The sequence below is a fragment of the Dicentrarchus labrax genome, unplaced genomic scaffold, assembly GCF_905237075.1.
Source record: "Dicentrarchus labrax unplaced genomic scaffold, dlabrax2021, whole genome shotgun sequence".
In the NCBI taxonomy this organism is placed as follows: Eukaryota; Metazoa; Chordata; class Actinopteri; family Moronidae; genus Dicentrarchus; species Dicentrarchus labrax.
In genome coordinates this window covers 15,748,789-15,771,149 of record NW_026136704.1, presented here as the reverse complement: position 1 = coordinate 15,771,149, position 22,361 = coordinate 15,748,789, and the positions used below count along the sequence as shown (strand labels likewise).

The following is a 22,361-nucleotide window of genomic DNA, read 5'->3' as shown; positions in this document are numbered from 1 at the left end:
AAAATAAAAATAATAAATAAACTTCAGCTTGATTTTGGTTTGGATTATTCATCAAATGTGTTGTTCTTAAACATAGATCCACATCTGGGCTGTGAATTCAATTAGTGATATTAGTGATCAGTGACGTGACGTTTTCAAGCCTTACTTGTCGTCTTTCCGCATGCCGTTCTGACTGTTGAAGTTGAAGGGGTCTATAGCAGCTGAGGTACCAAACAGGTCGTCAAACTTGGTCTCCAAAGCAGCCTGAAGGTTTATGAAAGAAAAATCACATGAAAAATATCTCTATGTATTAGGAAACACAGTCATTACCTGCTGGACGTTGTACCAGCATGAATATAAACCAGATATTTACAAAGAATCTAAAAAATATGTTTCTACAGAGGAGTCTGTTAATGTGCTGGCAGGTATTTCCTGTTTGTTTCCTTCATTTTTACCACTTTCCCTCTCGTCTACTCCCACAAACATCAGTCATAGATTTTTTGATCGCTGATTACAACAGCATGCATGTGAGTCGGGAACCGACCATCTAGCATTTCAGCAGGTACCATTCAGGGATACTTGTCTTGTTTAGTTACCGGCAGCACAGGGACGTCCGTGTCCACCAGGTCATCTGTCTCCACCACATGCTCCGACTCCGGGGACGACGACTCGGCGGGGATCACGACCACAGGGCTGATGTGCTCCGACAGAGCCGACGCACGCAGGAAGTTGGGAGGGTTCTGCAAGAAGCACAAATATAATCACTATATTATTTAATCAACCTGTATATCCATCAAAGTGAGTTAATCAGTTGCCTTTTGGGAGAATTTTTGTGTCCATAGCAACTTGCAACATAAAAAGTTTTAGTACGTGCAGTTTAGGGCTGGGCGATTGGACGGATATATTGGCTAGCTTTTGTCCTTGCTCAGTCACTGCATCTTAGTGATGGAGATGAGTTACACCCTCAAATTGATATGAGCAAATTTAGGACAAGGTATGAGCCCAAAGTTCTCATTTCCATTTATATCATATGTATATAAACAATATACAACTACTAGTGGGTACTGCCATAGCATGTCAGTAAAATGAAGTTGGGTTGGTAAAAAATGAGAAGTTGATATTAAAAGAAATACCTATAATATGATATTATTAAAAAAAAGTAAGCAATAACAGCTGTAAATGATCAAACAGCGTAATAGATGAATTAACCAGTTGCTAAACAGAAACCTGAAACAACCGTCATGGTCAACTTGGGGCTAAGGTGTGGTTAGAATGTGGAAAATGACTCAGTGAGAGGCGGTCCTCACCTCAGGCAACTGTGGGATCTGAATCAGCCTCTTGAAATACTGCAAGTTACTGGAGCGATAAAACAGACTCTTTAACCTGAAACAGAAAGAACCAGAGAAAAGGACAGACAGAAGAAGGAATAGACAGAAATTCAGAGTGAGAAGGGCAGAAATTCATTCAACACGGTACTAAACCTCAGACCTTGAGGTCACACTCAGTACAGTGACCGGCTGTGTTTCTGCCTGTGTGTGTGACTGCAAGTGTACTTCATACTTCTTAAACTGTTCCTGGAAGCGATCTCTGTGGCCCTGGAGAGTGTCTGCTGGAAGGCCTGCGAGCACACACAAAACACAAACACGTCAGTGCTCAGACACCAAAAATTCTCAGGTATTCAGAATATATATACATAACGTTTAGGTGCACACATAGATGGTGGGATTTTGTGCATCAATGTATCAAAATCTACTTTTCAGAAACAGAGAAAAGGCTTTATTAAGGGGGATTTCAGGAGCCCAAAGGGCCTGAACAATTCTTTAACTAAGAGAGATGTCGTCTCTGACTCTTTGGAGGAAAGAGTCACCCATTGTAAGTATTCACACACATTATGTACTGCAGTACGTTTAAGACCATAAAGTAAAGCTAGGCACTCAACAGGTAAATCCAAGGCTGCTCAAGAGGCAGTGGATCTCCTGCAAGAACTCTTATGAACAGACATGTTTCTAAGCAGTGAGTACAAATCTGTGGCATTCACCAACCTCCTTTCTTCAAACGAAATTAACGAGTGGTTCAGACCTGTCGTTTGAGTCATGTTCAGACAGTCTGCCTTTTGTTTCAGATGTGAGGATTTCTTGTTTTCATCATATATGATAGCAAATTAAATATTGTTTGGTTGTGACTGTTTAAATAAAACAAGCTATTTAAGAAAATCCCTTCAGGAAGTTGTGATCAACGTTTTTCACCACTTTTTATAGTCTATATAATCGTCACATTAATTGATAATAACATTAATTGCCAGTTGCAGTCTACGGACACAATGTATGTTTTCTTCTGCTGATTTCTGATATTCAGCTTTTTACTCTCTCATGACTATATTTTTGTGAATTCTTGTTCACATATGGAGCAGAACAAGTCACTTTATCAATTTAGGGTTGTTGATTCTGCTTTTGATCAAATCACATGAACATGCTCCTCCCTCATGAATAAGTGGCACCTATCAGGTTGAAACAAGTGATTTAAGTTTGGTGAATCCAACCTGGAACAACTGTATGTGCAAACCTAACACAAAAATCTAAGAGAGACCAAATGATTGATTAACTTTGCTGACCAATAAAATTTTTTGTTTAAGTTTTGGCACCCAAATAAGGTTGAAACTCTAATTCACATGAAACTGCACTACAGAAATACTCAAAAGAAAGCAACCATAGCTACACCATACTATTCCTACTGGGCCTGTAGTTTGACCAACAAGATGTGTGCGTCACTCACAGGAATGCAGCTTAAACAGCAGCTTGACGGTGTAGTCATACAGGTGGCTACTGTCCAGGATGACTTGTATGAGGGGGGCCAGGCGACACTGGCCCGCCGCTGTCACCGACACCGACCGTGACATGTCTAGAGAGCTGAATACTGCGAGAGGAGAGAGAAACACATACATCGATCAATACATGCATTCACAAGATCAATGTACACCCACGCAGATTTGTGCAAACCCATCAGGTAACATTACAAAAACGGCAGGAGTCACCACACACTCACACATCAGAGATTATTAAAGCAAACACAGAGACAGACGTGCACGAGTGTCATCCATCATTCATTTTTCATGAATCAATCAAGTTGTGCTGCTGTCCTCTCTGAAAATTAAGTCATAAAATTCTCCAAAGCAACATGCAGCTCTTTCTTGTTTATTGAAAAAAGGCAAGAAAAAGTGTTTTGAGAGGGAGCAGCAACCTGAACACTACCAGGATTGTCTGCCTCTCTCTCTCTCTGCCTCCATCATTACGCCTCCTCTTTCATTTCCCTGCCACCCTGCACACACCAGGCCCAAAAGCCAGGCCCTGAGAGAGCAGCAGAGGCGTGGTTTCCTGCACAGCTAGAAAACACACACACACACACACACACACACACACACACACACACACACACACACACACACACACACACACACACACACACACACAGACACACACACACACACACACACACACACACACACACACACACACACACACACACACACACACACGGACACCTCAGGCCTGGCCTCTTTACCCCTGGATGACGTGATGCTTTTAAAATACACCAGACTGGAGGAGGAAGCTGACAAGAGCTTTGAGATTTGGGTGTGAGGTAACACAGACTCTAATGTGTTTTAAAGAAAGCCATTTTGTCCTGAAGTTAGGGATGGAAGGGAGGGATGTGATTTTGGCAGATAGCTCCATGTTCAACATCCTCATACTCAGAAACAAGAAGGCAACTTCCCACTGTTCATTTATGAATGGGAGCGCACAGCTTCTCCAGCCTTTCTTCTGAGCTCCTGGTCACATCCCGGCCGTCTATTTTTAGTCCTGTCCATACTTTAAGAGACGTTAAACCCCCGATGACTCACCCAGACAACAACAGGGCTTACTTTACAGTATGTAACCACCGATAGACTGAGTCAGAGTAGGTGGAGCTCTAATGATACTGTGATATCATCTATAGTGTCTATTTCTGTACACATTATGCACAGTACACCTATCAGTCAGACAGCGTCTTCCTGTCTGTCAATTCATCAGTCTGTCTGTGTGTGTGTGTGTGTGTGTGTGTGTGTGTGTGTTACATCATGGTCAGATAAGCACAGCTGGTAGCACAGAGAACACAGTCAGACGAGAATAGCTTACCACCCAAGAAGAGGTTCAGCTCACACTCCAGGTAGTCAAACATCTCCACTGTCAGCTGGAAGCTAAAGGAGGGGAGGGGGGTACACAGAGATGTTTTCAGCAAACATACACAGGTTTCATTGCATCACTGGTATCTTCTGACTGAGGAGTGTAAGAGACATTGATGTTATTCCTCTTTCTTTTCAGTTGCACGTAAGTGTTTCCTTCATGATTACTTTAGAACACTGGGTCGTTTCCTTCCTGCATTCTGATTGGTTGAGTCATGGAGTAAAATCCCCAAAACACTGCACACCTGTTACTGCACAGTACAGTTGCTCTCAACCTGGGAAATAATCTGAGGGGTTGTTAAAGTGATACACAAAATGATCAGTTTGATCACCTCTTCTGGCCTCTAGAAATCTGAACAGTTCACCAATCTGAGAAGGTCATTAAAGCCACAACCTCTGATGGGCGCTAGTGGATATTAGCTTGATTTAAAGGGGAACTTGGCAACTCTAGCCATTTCTTCGCTGGTCTTCACTTTTGTCGTCACATGTTTTCTCAACGAGCTCCCCCTACAGCTCCGGGACGTATATTTCAAAACACGGTCGTAAAAAAACTCACTTGCGGCACCCTCCTCCCCCTTTCTACCGCTGCTGATGTGCATTTGTTGCCGGCCAACTTTTTCATGTGGAGCAATGTCTACCGAGATGGGTAATACATCGTAATACGATCGTTGCTTGTTCTTATAGCCGGCGTGGCTAACCGGTATTGAGGGGGGCGTGTGCGTTTATGTGGAATTGCCGTAAAGCAGTATGTGTTTCTCGCTCCTTCTCGCTTCTCCTGATACTTCCTATTTCCAACTTAACGGGACGGTAGTCCCAAAATTGCAAGGTTGGTTTTCCGCCTGGGGACGCTAGAGGGAGCAGGGACAGTCACCATTAACACCGGAACAGGCCATTTAGCCATCCAAATGATTTCTAAATGGGTTTATTAAGTTGAAATAGTTGCCAAGTTCCCCTTTAAAGGGGCGACAACCCAAAAGATTGAGAACCACTTGTAGAGGAGTTATTAAAGCAGATTATTGTACCAGCCTCAGAACTAAAGTACTGGGAGGGTGACTAAAAAAGGCAGAACCATAGATTAAAACAATGAACTGAAACCTTTCCTCTCCGTGTTTTTTTAAGGCCTTAGTCCTTGCTCAACAACACCTCTTGATTATTCTAAAATCCATCCCGATGAATGAGTTCTTGTGGATAACTCATGTGCATCATGATTTAAGTAGCGATCCAATGCAATCATTTAATTTCACACTTTGGTCGACACAGTTTGAGACATAACACTGAAACTCATTAATATCTGGATCACGGGGTCCGGCCAGCACAACGGTCATGCTCAGCAAAATACCACAATAACAACAACAACAACTGGCGAAGCGGCAGCGTGACAAACTCACAAGTTGTTAACGTCATTCTCTCCCGCCTCGTCAAGCTGTCTGTTTGACATCTGCAGGTTGCCGGGGAAACGAGGGTTCTGGAAGAGAAAGAGAAGAAGAAGAAGATCACAGGAGGAAGCTTTAAACTCAAGGTCAGCCATCCTGACGTCCGTCTGAGACGAACACATTTACAGGAAGAATCTGATGTTTATAACCATTAATATGCTGATAAAACTGGTCTTTAAGAATATATGGTTGTTTTCCAGGTAAGCCGGGCGGTACATTTTTAATTACTCAAATACTGTACTTAAACGTATTACAAAGAGTTTTACCTGGTTATAAAAGAGTCTCAATTTAATACTAATATCTGCCTCTATATGACCGCAAAAACAAACACAATCAGTCAAATCCCATGCAGGGGCACACATTTTATCTTGTACTTGAACTTTACTTGGGTATTTCCATTTGATGCCATTTTCCACTCCTACGCCACTACTTCTCCTGAAGTTGTTGCATATTTACACATACAGCAGCATAATTAATCTAGAACTGTAAACAAAACTCTCCACGCACTGCCAGCAACTGTCAGGTGCTGGTAGGTCGAAGGACCTTGTAGTAAAACATAAAGATTAACCACAGCACACTGGAATGACTCCACTTCATTTATTTAGGATTCACCAACCATTTTAACCATTTAAAATTGTGTTTGTGTGATGAAAGCCTGATATTCACTCTCTTTTAGCTCTGCTTTTGGTTTCGTCCAACTCTGAGGATACTATCTGGCTCTGCAGCTGCTGAATGCTCCACTATGTTCACCAGCTAGTTGCTAACGCTGTCTATCTGCAGTTTGAGCTGTGCCGGTAGACTACAGTGGGTCTTTTAAGAGTTTTTGGGTTGAAAATCAACACTGATGAGATGAGAATGAACCAAAACAGAAAAAGTTGCTATAAACCTCCGTAGAGCTGAGGGGATGATGCCACATCACTATGACTTTCATATACAAGTAATCATGTGATCCATTGTTAATATTAAACATACTGATTAGAGCAGCTTTAAGTAAAGGATCTGAATGCTTGCCCCACCACTGCTGGCTGCTAAGTGTTTGAGATGACACGCTCAGGTAAATCGTTTGGACTTTGGCTGCTCCTGTGCAGTCTCTAGACTTTTGCCCCACTAGTTGAAGCCAATCAAAACAAAATCCTGGCTCTTAATCAAACAGGCTGTCAGCCGTCACGCTTCATTTCTATAAAACGGCGGCACTAAAAACTGTGAAAACTGTTGTTGTTTTTGTCTTATTATTAATATATTATAATTATATGAAGTTTATCGACATTTCCCTGTAGTGAGCAAAGAGAAGTTTACACATCACCTCATTCTGTTAAGTCACAATATATATATATATATATATATATATATATATGTATATATATATATATATAGATAGATAGATACATGCACTGTAGAGGGTGTTTATTTAGCAAGTAGTAAAAGTTTTAAACTATATATTTTTTTTACTTTTATTGCCTTTATGATAGTGACAGCTGAAGACAGACAGGTAAGGGGGGCAGAGAGAGGGGATAACACGCAGCAAAGGGCTGCAGGTCGGATTCGAACCCTGGACCGCTGCAACAAGTACTGAGCCTGAGTACATGGGTCGCCAGCTCTACCCACTGAGCTAACCGGGCACCCAGGCAGATTTTGTTTTAGTTCAGCATTTATTTGCAGGTTAAAAGTGAATATGAGACAGTGTTTGCAGGAGCTGATTGTTGATTAATTGACCTTTATCTAGTGTGTGACCATTTCCTCTTCTGTGAGCTCAGAAGTTATTTTAGATATTGTGTGTAGGTTTACAGATCAACCTGCATGCTGCATGTATGAGCAACAAATTTAACAAATACAGAGTGCAGGGAGGTGACGTAAAATATGATCAATGGCTTTATCTGCCACACATGTCACATTACTCCTCCGACTCTGAAGTTACATCAGCAACCTGCCCTCACCCTTCAGCAGAGCAACGGCTAACCCCGTCTTCCTGTGATAGCATCAACACTGCCTTTTAGGTCCTTGCAACGCCCCGCTGTCTCATAAAAAGGCTACATTACAGACTCTTGAGAGGCCATTAGTGTAAAAGCCAGAATTTTCTATGATGCCAACCCCACCCCCACCCCCCCGCAGAGACACACTTGCACTAAAAGGAGAGTCTGAGACAAAGATAATGAGTGATGAGGGAGACTGGCGCTGGTTTTTATAGGCCAGGCCAACTCACTTTGATGTGAAACTCCATTTTGGTGATGAGCAGTTTGAGGTAGATGCTGCACAGCTTCCCATAGCCTTCACTCAGGTGACCCTGTGGAGGAGGGGACATTAAGAGAAAACAAGAGACACGATTCAAAAGGTAGAACATTATCTTTTTCTCTCCTGGAAGACGTGCAGGTTTGGTAGTAACTAAGGAAGCAAATCATTCTGTGCTTTGAGGACATTTGTTCTGGCAGCATAAAGAGACTGAGGCCATATTCATACTGCAGGGCTAAACTATACTAAACTATACCACAGCAGCAGCAGCCAAAAGAATCTTCACTGAAAAACATTATAAACCAGCAGGTTTCATTTCAATGTCCCTCGTCCAAGAGTGTGGACAAAGTTGAATAGAGCAGCTATGTGGCCAATTGCTTCTCACTTCCTTTTTCCTTCAGCCTGGGAGTGCTGGTGGGTGATGACACAACAGGAAAGAGAGGCCACAACCCCCGGTCACAGGGAACAAACTTCCTGTATCCTCCTACCTAGTGACATCAGCAAAAAGCTGAGTAATAAAACAACAAAAAGTAAATCCAGGAATACAGAGCTGAACGGGTTCTCCACCCAGCACAACACTGCTCAAGACCCTAACTGAAGTGTGACTGTTCAGTCTACGTGGTTTAATGCAGTGCAGTCAGTACAGGTTTACACAATAAACCTCATGTATTTCATCACTGTCACCAATCAGGGCTTTACACAATAATGTTACATGTTTTCCGTTTTTAGCTCTGCCACCTCAAACGCGTGAGATTCCCTGCAGAGAAGCTCGCAGATGAGCTTATGTAATGTGACTGTCTGTTAGTCACAACACGCAGGCGACGTGTTGCGAGCTGTGACAGTCACACTTGGCATGTTTTACGCGGCTTTGTCCATCACAGGCCGCACTGTCTGTCACTCCGACAGACAGACAAACAGCAGGCAGACTAGAAACAATTACACCCGTAATGTGATGACTGGAACGAGGAGATAAAGTTGGAGGCTGTTCTCTCGTGGTAGTAAACAAAACACACACTTCCCTAAATTCAATTAAGAGACATTCTTCTGGCCACACTCCCACTGTGATGTCAGAAAAGGTGTAACCAGTAATCATGTAGCTGCAATTCAATTATTAAGTTGTAGGGCTTCAAAGGATGCTAATGATTGTTTTCATTGTCCATTAATCTGTCAATCACTTTCTCAATTAATTGATCAGAATAATAATTATGTTTATTGCCAAGTAGGTTTTTACACCTACGAGGAATGTGTTAGTTCTTTGGCCAAGAAACTGTCAGAAAATGGTGAAAAATGTTGATCACCATTTCCCAAAGCCCAAGGTGACGTCCTCAAATGTCTTGTTTGGTCCACAGCCCAAAAGATATTCAGTTTACTGTCACAGAACCAGAAAATATTCACATTTAAAAAGCTGAAGTCAGAGAATTTGACTTCTTTTCAAATTACTCGATGATCAAAATAGTACACTACTTAGCTGTCTCTGTCTGAATGTCAATCAGACTTTGACAATAAGAAAAGGACTCATCAGGACAGTCCACATTTTTATCTTTATTTTTTCCTTCATTGTATGAGCTTTCTAATTCTTCAGTTATCAAAGTCTGCCATTCATCCATGTTTAATATTTTAATATTCATAATACAGAGTCACCAGTAGAGAACTATTCCCACAAGGTCATACTTAGACTTGTGACTGCGTGCTGTGATATGACCACATTAATATAATAATTATCTCTGTGTCCTTACCCACATCCTGCTCATATCTGTTAAATCAGCCTTGTTCCTCATGGAGTCTTTTATCACCTGCAGGGACAGCAGCAGAAACAGAGAGGAGGGGGGATCGAGAGGGGGAAAAGAGTTAATGTAACAGGACTCACCGGGTATAATTAACTAAATGTAGATGAGGTGTGACAAAGCCACGGCGTTACGGGACGCCATCTTTACGTACGCTTGGATGGCCGTCTCGCAGCAGCTTGTGGAAGACATGGCAGAACTTCCAGCAGAGCACCGCGTTGCTGGAGAGAGGAAGCCGGTTGACCGCTGCCCAAAAGGTGTGGGCGCCTTTCTCATGATGGGTCCCCAAGATGCAAGGTGACAGAAAGAGTCAAGGATCACAGGGTTACAGTGCAGGACATCTTTTGTGTGTGTGTTTTGTGTCGTCTTGCTCACGGCCGATGTTATGTTTTATAATCTTGTTTTCTGTCTCTTCTTCTCCATTTTTACTCTGTTGGCACATCTGTTTTCATGTCCTTGTCTTTTTATTTTTCTATTTATCATCCTTTTTATTTATTTTATTTTTTAAGTTAAAAAAACAAAAATAATGAGCCCTGGATATTCTGACTTTAGATAAATCTCCAAACAGCACTCTCCTCTGTCTGTGCAGCTTTGTGATTTGTTTCACACACGACCAAATTAGCTCTGCAGCAGGGCCACGTATAGGTGATGAGGTTACACTAAGTTTGTTGTTTTTATGTTACACAAACGTAACCCTCTCAGCCATGGAGGAACAGCTCCACACACACATGGAAATCAGGACAAACACACACACACACACACACACACACACACACACACACACACACACACACAATGACAATATAAGGATATTCCTGGCATGCTTCTCTTTGACAGCGACCTCCTGTGTGTTGATGGCCTTATTGATGCTGACAGCCTGTGAAGAGGAGGGAAGGAAGGGCAGAGGAGAGAAACAGAGAACACAAATCAGCCCACAGCTTTTTTCACACCGCTTACAGAGAAAAGAAAAAAAAAACTTCAAGTGTCAAGTGTTTCATTTTAAAACTTGGCACCCTTTACACCTTTCAGAAAGTTGCTTTTTCCTTTTCTAACCACCTGGGGAAAGAGAAGCAGCGAAGTTTTCAGTAAAGGGTGACTGACCCATTTTATGTGGAGTTGGTATTCAAGGCAGGAGCTAAGAGACCCAAGCTGCTCTCTGCTTTTGAGGAGCTCTACTTAGGCAAACACCTGTCTCATCGAGTGACACATGTTAAGTGTATCTAAGAGGGCAGGGGGTCAAAATAGCGAGTGTGATTTCTCTTCTTACACTCCCACAAAGAAAACTTCTCGTTTCTGCCTGAATTGTGGGATTCGGGATTGTAAAATATATAGAAAGGAACAGAAAAAATCACGTAACTTTCATCAGAGCGGAACCATTTCCAGGCCTGAAGCCTGCATTCACATATCCGAGGAACCGATCTTCAGTTAACATTAGGACTGTGAGCAGGCAAACTAAATGAGATAGCACCAATAATTACTCACGTGTGGATGATCAGGGGAGTATCTGTCTGTGCTGTGAAATCTACTCAGGAATGTTGGCCAGGATAAAACTGAACCCCTCCAACTTCAGCTCAAATTAAAGTATCATTTAACTTGGCTTACAGAAACACTAGAGACGTGTCTCCACTTTTCAGTTATATAGTATATGCATCCTGCAGGCGAACACCGTCATACTAACATCCATTATGACTATTACAAAGCTGCTGTGGTAGTAGTGTTTGATACTAACTGGCTGAAAAACATACATCATAAGGAAACAATGGTCTTTTGTAGAAATGTGGCCAAAGGAGTTATTGCTCTATTAGAAAAAAGGAGTGTGGGTGGATGGATTTCTGAATTATCTACAAATCAATTATCACATTTCTAAGCAGCTCCCTTCCCTAAGCCACAAAACGCTTTATACATCTTTTTTCCCCCCAGTAATACTCCCCAACACCTTTAAACAGACTTTGATGAGTAAGAGAGTTTGAGAGTTAAAAATCACCAAATAATTAGGGTTTATCCTCTGGGGATCATGGATATCCTTAAATTTAATGGCAACCCTTTCAATAGCCGTTGAGACCTTTCACTAAAAACTGTAAACCTCATGTGGGTCTTGAATAAAAGTCAAGGGATAACCAAACTAAGTAGGATTCATTATCTGGGGACCATAAATGTTTGCACAGTTATATTTCAGTCAGGACCGACCCACAGACATCCATAGATACCATGACTAAAAAACCCTGTACTTGCTCTTGCATGATACTTCTTTATGTCCCATCGAGGGAGCCACAAGAAAGCTGTATGATGAAATAAATATGAAAACGAGCCCCACAAAATGTTCCCGCTTTAATTTGGGGACAGTGTTGTTTGAGAGTTTAAACCGTTTCAGATGGTTTTCAAAACAAGGTGTTCTGGAGCAGCATCTGGCTGACATATCACGTTACACACGAGAGGAAAATCAAACCAAGAAAAGTCATCCATCTCAACCCTTCAGCTCAAAACCTGGGCCTGAAATGCCAAAGTTCAAAAAATAAAAGCCAAACTTGCATTTTGTCACTATCGTTTGCACGGTATCATGAACAGTGAGTGTGGTGGCCAGGGTCAGAGGAGGACGGGAGAGGCCTGTTTCATAATCTCACTTCCCACAGATGTCCTGAGTCTGCTCCTCCTCTTCCAGTATGTGAGCTGTCAGGACTGCAAGTTCACCGCGAGGAATCACTGGAGGAGGAGGAGGAGCGGGCCAGGAGGGGTGGGGAAGGAAGGAGGCAGGAATGAAGGAGAGAAGAGGAGGAACACTTCAGGAGCACTGGTTGCTATCAGTGTCACTATGAGACAAACCCAACCCACTCTGCTAATCTTCTATATCCTTACAGCAAACAAACATATGCTACCAGGTGTCACCGACTGAAACTCAGATCATATTTTTATTTATACCCATAATCCCCTCAAACACACGGCTGGAAACAAAAACTAAACTGTGATTAGAGAAGAACAACTGGGTTCAAAATTGAGCTCCTGTCTCGTCTGAACGACAGCAGACAACAGATTGCATCCTCCTCACACGCCACACTCTGAAGGAGATGTCATCACCAGCTCCAGCAAATTGGCAAACACGAGTTTTGTGTTCACAAAAATCTAATTTATGAGGGAGATTCAGATCAAGTCACAGGAGGAGGAAGAGGGGAATGCAGAGCTGGCTGCTGTTTCAACATCTCAGACTTGAAATTCCACAACGTCCGCGCTCGGCTCGTAATCCTGCCGATGGCGAGGAGACACCGCAGTGTGTCGTAAAAATGATGGCTGACTGCGCTTTCTGCTCCTGTCATTAAGTGTTGATTAAACACGAGCGCTGGAGCTGGAACCCAACACCTGTCCTGTTGCATCAGCAGCACCAACCTGAGCCAAGACTCTGGCTGTGAGTGTGAGAGTGTGTGTGTGTGTGTGTGTGTGTGTGAGAGAGAGTGTGTGTGTACTATAAAGGTCAAACACTGCAGGGCTTACGCTGTCCTGTCTGGGCTGTGCAGAAAAGAGCTGAAAACCCATTGTGGTCTAACCTACAGTCGGTTTTCTCAAAACCACTAGAAAAAGGTTCCCGGTTAAATTTGAGCATGCGCTTTGTAAGAACTTCCTGTTTGCAAATTAACTACAAATAAAACCCCTTGAAAAAAAATTAAACGCTTTTTTAAAAAAAAAAAAAAAAAATAAATTTTTTTTTTTATTTTAAAAGCTGGTGAGAACACATGAAACAACAGTGTTTAACATAGAAAGGCATATAGTATTATCAATGACAGCACACGTGAGGCAATAAGAGTCGTGTACGAGATGTATAAATTGATGAATGGAGTTTTTGGACTCTTTGGACTTTGTGGTTTGGATGCTGATTGGCTACAGATTGGAAACTGCTGTTAACTGGAGCTGCACAATTAATCAAAGTATTACTTAAATCTCAATATGTTCAACATCTAGATGGCAGAAGCTGCAGTTTTTTTGATAAAGGTAAAATGTTTGAGAAAACAGCATTATAATAAAGTATTGTAGCTCTGTGGAGATGACCTACAAATCTTTTTCTCCAGATTTAAGAAAACATGTTTGTTGTGATGCAAAGAATTAGGATTCCAACTAAACAAAAATCAGATCTGTCAAAAATAATCATACTAGGATTTATTTGTGTTATATTCTTTTCTCGGCTTTCATTGCCTTTAATTTACAAAAACAGCTAAAGAGTGACAAGAAGTGGGAAGAGAGTGAGGGGAGGACACGCAACAAAGGGCCACAGGCAGGACTCGAACCCACGAGGTCCACTCTCTTAAATCTAATAATGTGACCGAACTTGCACAATGAAATGTGCTTGAAAGCTACAGAAAAACTAGTCAGTGGACCTTGAGTTAAAATGATTCCGTCATACTACTATTTCCAAGATCGAGAATCAACTGTCACAGTCAACATATACCACTGTGTTCACACCTTGGTTCATTTGGTTATGACCTCTTTTAGGTCAGTAAATGTTCCCATAACCTGTGTATCTTGAAAGCAGGTTCCTGTTCGTGTTAAGTTTCATTCTCACCGTCAATAATTTGTTTATTACCTACATTCAGCATAATGTTGCTATTTACATTTAATTGGCTCAACAAGTTCTCAAAATGTGTGTGAATGCAATTTACACCACATACTAGTTTAATTTCCTCCACTAGCACATGAAGCTAGCCAGGGCTTTACTTCCTCCCCCCACTCTTCATCAAAGAGGTTATATTTCCAAAATCAAATTCAGCGTATAGCTTGGCCAAAACATTTTGTTTATACTCTGGCCACATCTGCCTTGCATTAGCAAAGAGGGAAGTGGCTTTTGTGTCATTTCCTGTCACTGCGCTGGTTGTTAATCTGTCAAAACAACAACAATGACATTATCTTGGTTGTCATCAGTACGAGGGTCACGCAGTAAGATGTTTTTACTTTTGATATCAGCTGCCGTTGGATGTTAATGTCACATTGAGATCAAAAGAAGAAACATCTCATGACGATGACCCCCCCCTCTTTCTCTATCACTCACACAAAAATCAAGGGATGATTGTGAAACTCCCAGTGCAACTGGTTCCCACATGAGGATGACCCAATTAGCCCACAGTGAGACTTTGTACTTTGTGTTTGGGTTGAATGAGACTGCCAGCTGCCTGGGACTCCTGGCATCGGCTGCTGGCATGGACGCATCAATGGCCTATTAGCTCCTCGCAGTGCGGCTGCGCTGACCAGATGACAAAGTGCGATGATGAGCAATTAAATCGGAGGTGAGAAGGAAGTGATTATGAGGGTGAAAAGCAAAGATCAGCTCCGAGGGAGTCCTCCTTACGTTGGTTAATGTGGCGCGACCTCAGCAACTGAACTTCCTCCCTCACTTTCGCCACTAAACCCATCACTTATAATAAGGATTCAATCAATTACTCGCCAGCTGAACACAAAACTCCTTCTTACATCTTGGTATCTACAGAAACATCTTTTTTTTCCTCCCCCCTCCACAGCTTTGCTTTCAGACAAAGTGTTATTGATACAGTGTTGAAAGCATGTTAAGTTAAGCCTGGCAAACCCCAATCAGCCCCTTCTGTAGAAAGCAGGGCATTGATATGCTGATCGTAGCCTGGCTGTGTCCACTGGAGGGTTAGTGCACGGAGCCCAGAGAGAGGAAGCATCTTCCGCCTGCTAAATGAAACAGCCCCCCTCACTCATTGACTCACTTCCCCACCCTCTGCCTCGCTTCTGAGTGACTCCTCTGACCGATCTGCAACAGCATGTGACAAACGCATGCCTCTGCAATTCGATTTTCACGTATGTCCCGGAGATATGTCATCGCGTCACTCCACGATGGTAGCGGAGCAAAGGCAGCGCTCTTGGTTATTTTTTGCCTCCGCTGTGGCACATTTTATGTCAACATTAACGATGATGAGACGAACCCTCGGCCAGGAGTGTTCAATCATGAGAAAATGACTGTGGAAAACATCGCCAGAGCCAAATGAAAGGGGGCAGAGTAAATTCGGAAACACTTGTTCTCACCGGATTTAAATTCTCTTGGTCGAGGAGGCGGTGGAGGCGTCCTTGTGTGACCCTGATGATTTAGTATGGGAGTGATTAATCTGAGTTACAGTACTATGATTACGTGACCCCAGTCTTTTAGGTCTTGAAGGAGGAGGACACAGAGCTGGGAGCACCCATGATACACTGCGCAGTCTTTTTAGCTTCACATATCTTCCAGATAATTTCTCACTGGCTCTTGTCTCGTTCTTCTTCTTATTGAGAAAGAAAGACATTTCGGTCCATCGCAAGTATTCAGTCATAAAGTCAAGATGAGTTTGAGCATTATGCTACAGATGGAGTCTATTAATGTGCAAGAGTTTTTCTGTTTCTGTGGGGCTGCAGATGTATTTAGACTAAAGCTGAAATGATTAGTCAATTAATCTGGTAATGGCTTAATCATTTATTTAACTTTTCAAGGAAACAAACATTCACTGGTTCTCAAATGAGAGGATTTGTAGCTTTTCTCTGATTTAATCTCCTTAAATTTTCCATTATGTTTGGATTTTGAACTGTTTAACAAGTTATTTGAAGATATCATGTTTAGAACTATGATGGGCTTTTATTAAAAAAAGAAAACAAGCCAAACAGTAAAATTATTAACGCATTTGCAAACTCCTGATCTTTACAGAATGAGGTAAGATGGAGGAAGGTCAGTGATATTTCAAAGTGGATGTTGTCCTTATCCAGACCACTTACAAATGGTCCACAGATCTTGTCTTCTAAACATTAGTTGCAGCTCTAATGTGGACCTCAGGATGTAAACGTGCACCTTGTGAACTGTTTCCCACGTGTACTTGCAAGAAAAAGCACAAATATTGCACAAACAGAAAAAAAAAGTACTCCACCTATAGTAGGATCCTAAGGGATGTGTATACGGTGCTCCGTTGGATGCCATTCTAAGTCGTGAGATTCCCTTTTGTCAAGCACTTCTCCTGATGAAGAGCTGAAGACTGCTAGCTTATTTTTATAAGTGAATACTTGCATTAGACCTAAAGTGTGTGGAGTCTTCCATTCTCAATATTTGATGTTTTTGTCCGTCTTGTACCTTTATAGGTATGAGTGCAGTTATTTTATCAAACACATCTTCCTGATCAAAACTACCTGCTGTCTCTGAAAACTCACCGAACCCCAACCAAGGACAAGGACATGCAGTTTCTCTTAAGTGAACTTTTAGAACAAATGAAAGGTGGGTCAGATGCCATATCATGGAGGAAAACTGCTGCTGCTCAGACAGCTACTGTAGTGTAAAGGTTGACCGGTAAACAGCGAGTGGATGGAGGGAGGAATGAAAACAGGAAACGTGCACGGTTGTCTATGAATGCAGCAGCACTGTAATACCGAGGTGCAGCGGTGGAGGCATGGTCATTGTGGCTGACGCACAGGGGTGGAGGTAGTGGTGGTGATGCGGAGGAGGGGGTTACAGGCGCTCAGTCAGGCTTCCTGTCTTGGCACACCCTGCACTGCCCATTTCCTGTCTGCCTGCTGAAAAAATGCTCAACTCCACTCCCCTTCAGCTAAAAACCTTGCTCAGTCAACCCAGACAGGTCGAACTTTTCATTCTTTCAACCCTCTCACGTTTCCTGGCCCAGACTCTTCCAGGTGACTTTAAAAGGAAAACTACAGCGGGGACTTATTCAAAACCACTTTATTTGGTTGTAAAACTGAAAGTGAGCACACGGTCAGTAGTAATCCCTCATTATACAGGAGCGCACATAAAAGTACGATAAACTGAACCAGGAAGTTTATCTGTAAACTGTGATGGATGTTAGATGGTGTGGATAAGAATCCACTTTTGCTTGACGAACAAACTGTCTCAATATCTGATTTTAAAGTTAAACTGAATATACTCTGACCTTCACTCCTATGTATGTGTCCTGTCCATACATCAAGCAGCTGGAGAAAGAATTGATAGTTAAAGGCACAATGAAATCAAGAGACTGAATCTGAGCCTGCTTTCACTCCCTAAATTATACACAGGTCCTTTAATACATGGACGAAACTAAATAACATAATATTAGCATGGTAGTCGCTATCTGTGTGTGTTGTTTGGTGCTGAGCAGGTAGTGTTCAGTGGCTTTATCTGAGTTTTTTTCACCGCTAACACCTGCCGGCTGCTTTTGGAGACAACGCTGGTGAGAGGTTAACCAGTGAGCTGAAAGAAGCTCCATACAGCTGAGATGAACTGCAGAACTGGGTGATAATTCTCTCTGGGTTCATCATTCGATTATGAGTGACCCCTTTCACACGCACATAGTAAATTGATTCAATTGTTAACATGAAAAATACAGATTATAGCAGTTTAATGTTTTCAGTTGAGGTTGTTAACAACACAAGTGTAAAAGTATAATCAGCTGAGAAACATCCTGAGTGTGAATATATCTGCAAAAATTACCAATTTGGTCTTTAATATAGGTATTTCTTGTATACTTTAATGGTACAAGGCTAAAGCAAGGTCCGACCAACTAAAAATACATGTCCATTTCCTTGAAAATAATAATAACTTGCCTCACGCTTCAACATGCACAACCAAAAATAAACACTAGAAACCAAAAGCTAGCCTCAGCATGGTGTGTTTCACACAAACACACATCCCTCCTTCACCATCAAACGGTGCTTTTTTTTAACCAACGCATTCAAAAATCAGATAATAAATGGAAAAGCATTTTGGGCCCAAACATTTTTCCAAAAGTAACTCCACCCGACTCTAAAGGTCACCCCTCTGAACAGAGCCCTCTGTGTTGCTTGTTTAAGGCCCATTCTACGTGTTGCATCTGACATGAGCATCCGCTCTCATACAACAGTCACTCCACACCTCTTGAAAAAATAGAAAAGGAGCCTGGCTGGCGCTGAGGAGAGGAATAAAGTGGAAAAGATGGTCTTTTCAGCTATTTTTCTTCTGTGTACTTGAATACACACAGGGAAAGACGCAGCTGTGAGAGGGAAAATTACGAGCTCAGAGAAATCATGTTACACAGGCTTCGTTGGAGGAAACAGGCTGTCTGCGTATTGATCTGCAACACGATCAACACAGTGAACAGAATCTGCATTGCAATTATTAATTCTGCTCATAAGTGATGGTGAAACCACCCGTCCATGCTGCCACAGCATCTGTCAGCGGAATCGCAATCAAAGAGCAGCATCATAAAGGCACGTACAGGCCAAGCAGACTGTAACTGGAAGTTTGTTTTCCACCGAGCATCTTCTATCCCATTAATAACAGGGCATTTGGTGATGCAGATAAGCCCAGTGGGATGACGGCGTCTCTTAAGAGCCCATTAAAAAGCATGAAAACATAGAGCTTGAGGATATTTGGAGTGTGTGACCTCAGAGCACCGGGCTTCTGTTCCTGAGGGCAGAGGTGGGGGGCAGCAGCTGGTTAAAGACACACACACACACACACACACACAGATGCTGACAGCAAGGCTCCAGCGTAATTAAACCCTCAGGCCGACACCCCCGTGGCAGGTTTATGAGCCTCTCCTAATAGGACGGCTTTCTGCAGCCTCGTGTGAAGGAGCTCAACTTCCTGCAGGACTGGTGATGTCACGACGACGCATTATAAAAGGAACATCTGTGCAGCTCAGCGAGGCTCCTCGGCCCACTTGCTCATTACTCCCCAACACTGAACACGCGTGAACATCACAGAGTTTGTGTGTCTAACTGTGTGTGTGTGGGTGGGTGTGTTTTCCTGAAGGGCTTGATGATGGCTTATGTAGCGATCTGACACCAATTAAAAACCATCCCACAACAGTAAAACACTGTTGTCAGTAGTTTCTTCTAAGCACCACAGTCTGTCTGACTGGCAACTGCCAGCTCAGTTTGTTAAAGAAAATCTTTTGATGTGCATCGTTAAAGACTTTACTGAAGTTATGTGGAGGCAAAAATAGGTATGTTCATTCAGGGATGACACAGTTCGCTCCTCCATACATGATTTGACATTCAGAAATTTCATAGCACCTGAGAAATAACTTAAGAGGTGAACAATATTAAAATAATAACAACATGAATCTGACGGGTAAAGGCTCTCTGAGGGCAATTGAATATCTTTTTAATCTGGCTTTTAATTTGGAGTATTGTTATAGCCTTAGGTTTTCTATTAACTTTTATTCATTGGTGTTTTACATCTGATTGTTTATTCTATTGCTCTGTGGGGCACTTTGGGTTGCATGTTTGTACGAAAGGTGCTTTATAAAAAAGAGTTGAGTTGCTGATTATTTTCTCCATCAGTGAATTGTTTGATCAGTAAAATGTCAGAAAATGCCCATCATATCTTCCCAAGGGGAAAGGGGGCATCTTCAAATTGTTTGTTTTGTCCGACCAGCAGTCCAAAACTTTTAGAACGGGCTGAGAAAACCGGCAAATATTCACATTTGACAAGCTGGAAGCAGTTTTGGGGGTGATTAAACGACCAAAATATGACACAAATCTGTCAAATGACTAATCATTTCAGCACTGGTTAAAAGCCAGCGTTTAGTTCAGTTAATATTTAACTCTGTTTTATTTTAAAATAAAACTTTTCTGTTGATTGAAAGAAATAGATTTGATTTTGTGATATTTACATTAAACATGTTTAATAGGTATCAGCAACCCTGTGACATCTAGTCTAAAAGGTGCATAATATAACAATCACATCATGGTTGCATGCTTTCTCTTTCCTGACATTCCAGATATAACTGATGCCTGGAAACAGTGCAGTGCAACAGGTACACTTCACCTACAGGTCCTAATCTCCTTCTCACACACGGGGCCCGTCCAGGGAAATTAAAAATATCAGTATCACCATCTGCTGCAACGACACTGAAACTGACTGTTTATCTCATATCTGTAAACATTTCAGCTTCATGCAACTGTAAGCAAAACATCTTTCATGTTTCCTCAAAACTCTTGAATCCAACAACTGATTGCCTCCGCTGTACATCACCAGCTTCTGTGCAGTGTGGGTATGTAGAGTCTGCATCTATCTGGACTTTGTTTTCATACCAGCGTGTCTCGCTACAATGGCAAACAGTCAAAACACGGAAAAAGAACCGATGGGAACAGCCTTGAGGAATTCTGTAAGGTCCACAATACTGAGCAGTTTGTCTCAAATAATCTGTACAGTGCAACTGAATGGAGAGAGATTCTCCCTCACTACACCTACACCATGTCTGCGCTACATGCCCCGGCTGACTTCATGTGGGCAGCTGAGATTTATTACAGAGATCGGAGAGTTAGGTTTCCTGTTTGGATTTGGTGCCTCTTCACACATTTGCTACTATCAGTGTGTACCATTTCTTTTATTGTTGTGCTGCATAATTTCCTTGAATACAAACTCTGTGGATCATTAAAAACGTGCTTTCACCACCCGGCGCTATACAAGTACAGGTCCATTTACCATTTACCACCCACCCTCCCCCACACCTGAACAAGGGCTAAAAGTACAGCCATCCATCCATGTTGGCAGTGAAAGGCCGGTCTCATGTGCACCTGCTCCAGTACACCCTGGAGCCTCTATCTCATCATTCACAGCACACAGAGTCAAAGGAAGATAAATGCACATAAGATCTGTTTAAATCCACACAGTTAAAAAAACATTGTTTTACTGTCCTGTATCTCACTTGACTTCAAATTCTGACCTAGTGTCTCTTTAATTTGTGTAACTCACTGATGGTTACACAAAGACACACTGTTAGCTCTGTCTTTAAGCTCTGTCTCCAGCGTCAGACATCAATACAATCTGTAATTGCCATTCAGGGCACATTTAGGCTGTGCTTTGCTGAACTTGTTCCACTAACCTGCAGCTGGAGACTGACAGAAAGAGACAGAAAGCTCCGGGCAACAGAAGGGGGACATCTCAGACATTTTCATGTCCCTGACCACAAAAATAGATGCAGTTAAAGCTGCAAAAACCGCCATGTGTTAAAGCCCTGTCCTCATTGAAAGGATTGTTTTGGTTTCAACAGTCTGGTCCTTCTGCAGTGCAAGTAAAGAGTGTGTTCTTACCACTAAGTGGCTTTAAACTGTTCTTGCATTTAGCTATGGACCCCCCCCCTTCAAGGACCCTGTGCCCCAGCTCGCTGCACAGACCTCCATGCATTCTTCCCCACAACAACAACCAAACTTCCCACGGCCACATTTAGCAGCAATATGGGCAGACAACAACAAGTCCCCGCTTGCATTCAGCATAACTTGCATGTATTGGCGCAAACAGCCCGTGTGCGCAACAGGACTGCTTGGACACCAGCCCCCCCCCCCCACTCCCCACCTCCAAAACAAAAAACACACGCAAAGCCCCAGTGTCTGTAGATAGAGAAAAAGAAAGAAAACAAATCTTCAGCACTTACAATTTTACTGAGATCCATGATCGACCCCCCTTTAAAGCGGCGAGCGAGGATCCTTGGAGCCGGAGGTCCGCTGGCTTTATCCTAACGCGGAGTAATTAGTAACGGGAACGCGACTGAGGCAACAAATGCATTTGGGAGGAGAAGAGGAGAAGAGGAGGGTGAGGAGAGGGGGAGGTGGAGCGGGCAGTTAGCTCAACATGTGTCCCGATTTGGTATTAAAAAGCTCCCCTTATCCTTCCTTCCTTCCTTCCTTCCTTCCTTCCTTGCTTCCGCGTCCCTTCTCTCCTGCTTCTCTGCGAGCCCTACGTGCTCCCTTATCGGCGAGCACTTCCAGCATCCGTCCGCCGAGGAGCAC

The 22,361-nt window shown here is 42.6% G+C and overlaps 1 protein-coding gene across 1 annotated transcript in view; it reads right to left on the bottom strand.

The window, feature by feature from the left end:
* Positions 1 to 22,361, bottom strand: part of hip1 (huntingtin interacting protein 1) — a 44,380-nt gene that overhangs the window by 13,713 nt on the left and 8,306 nt on the right. Inside the window, exons 2-12 of the mRNA XM_051399583.1 lie at positions 10,452 to 10,515; positions 9,793 to 9,935; positions 9,591 to 9,647; positions 7,829 to 7,909; positions 5,584 to 5,660; positions 4,149 to 4,210; positions 2,752 to 2,892; positions 1,540 to 1,597; positions 1,287 to 1,362; positions 576 to 719; positions 146 to 243 (exon numbers count right to left, since the gene is read on the bottom strand). Coding sequence (XP_051255543.1) covers positions 146 to 243; positions 576 to 719; positions 1,287 to 1,362; positions 1,540 to 1,597; positions 2,752 to 2,892; positions 4,149 to 4,210; positions 5,584 to 5,660; positions 7,829 to 7,909; positions 9,591 to 9,647; positions 9,793 to 9,935; positions 10,452 to 10,515 — 1,001 coding nt within the window. The remainder of the gene's footprint in view (positions 1 to 145; positions 244 to 575; positions 720 to 1,286; positions 1,363 to 1,539; positions 1,598 to 2,751; positions 2,893 to 4,148; positions 4,211 to 5,583; positions 5,661 to 7,828; positions 7,910 to 9,590; positions 9,648 to 9,792; positions 9,936 to 10,451; positions 10,516 to 22,361) is intronic.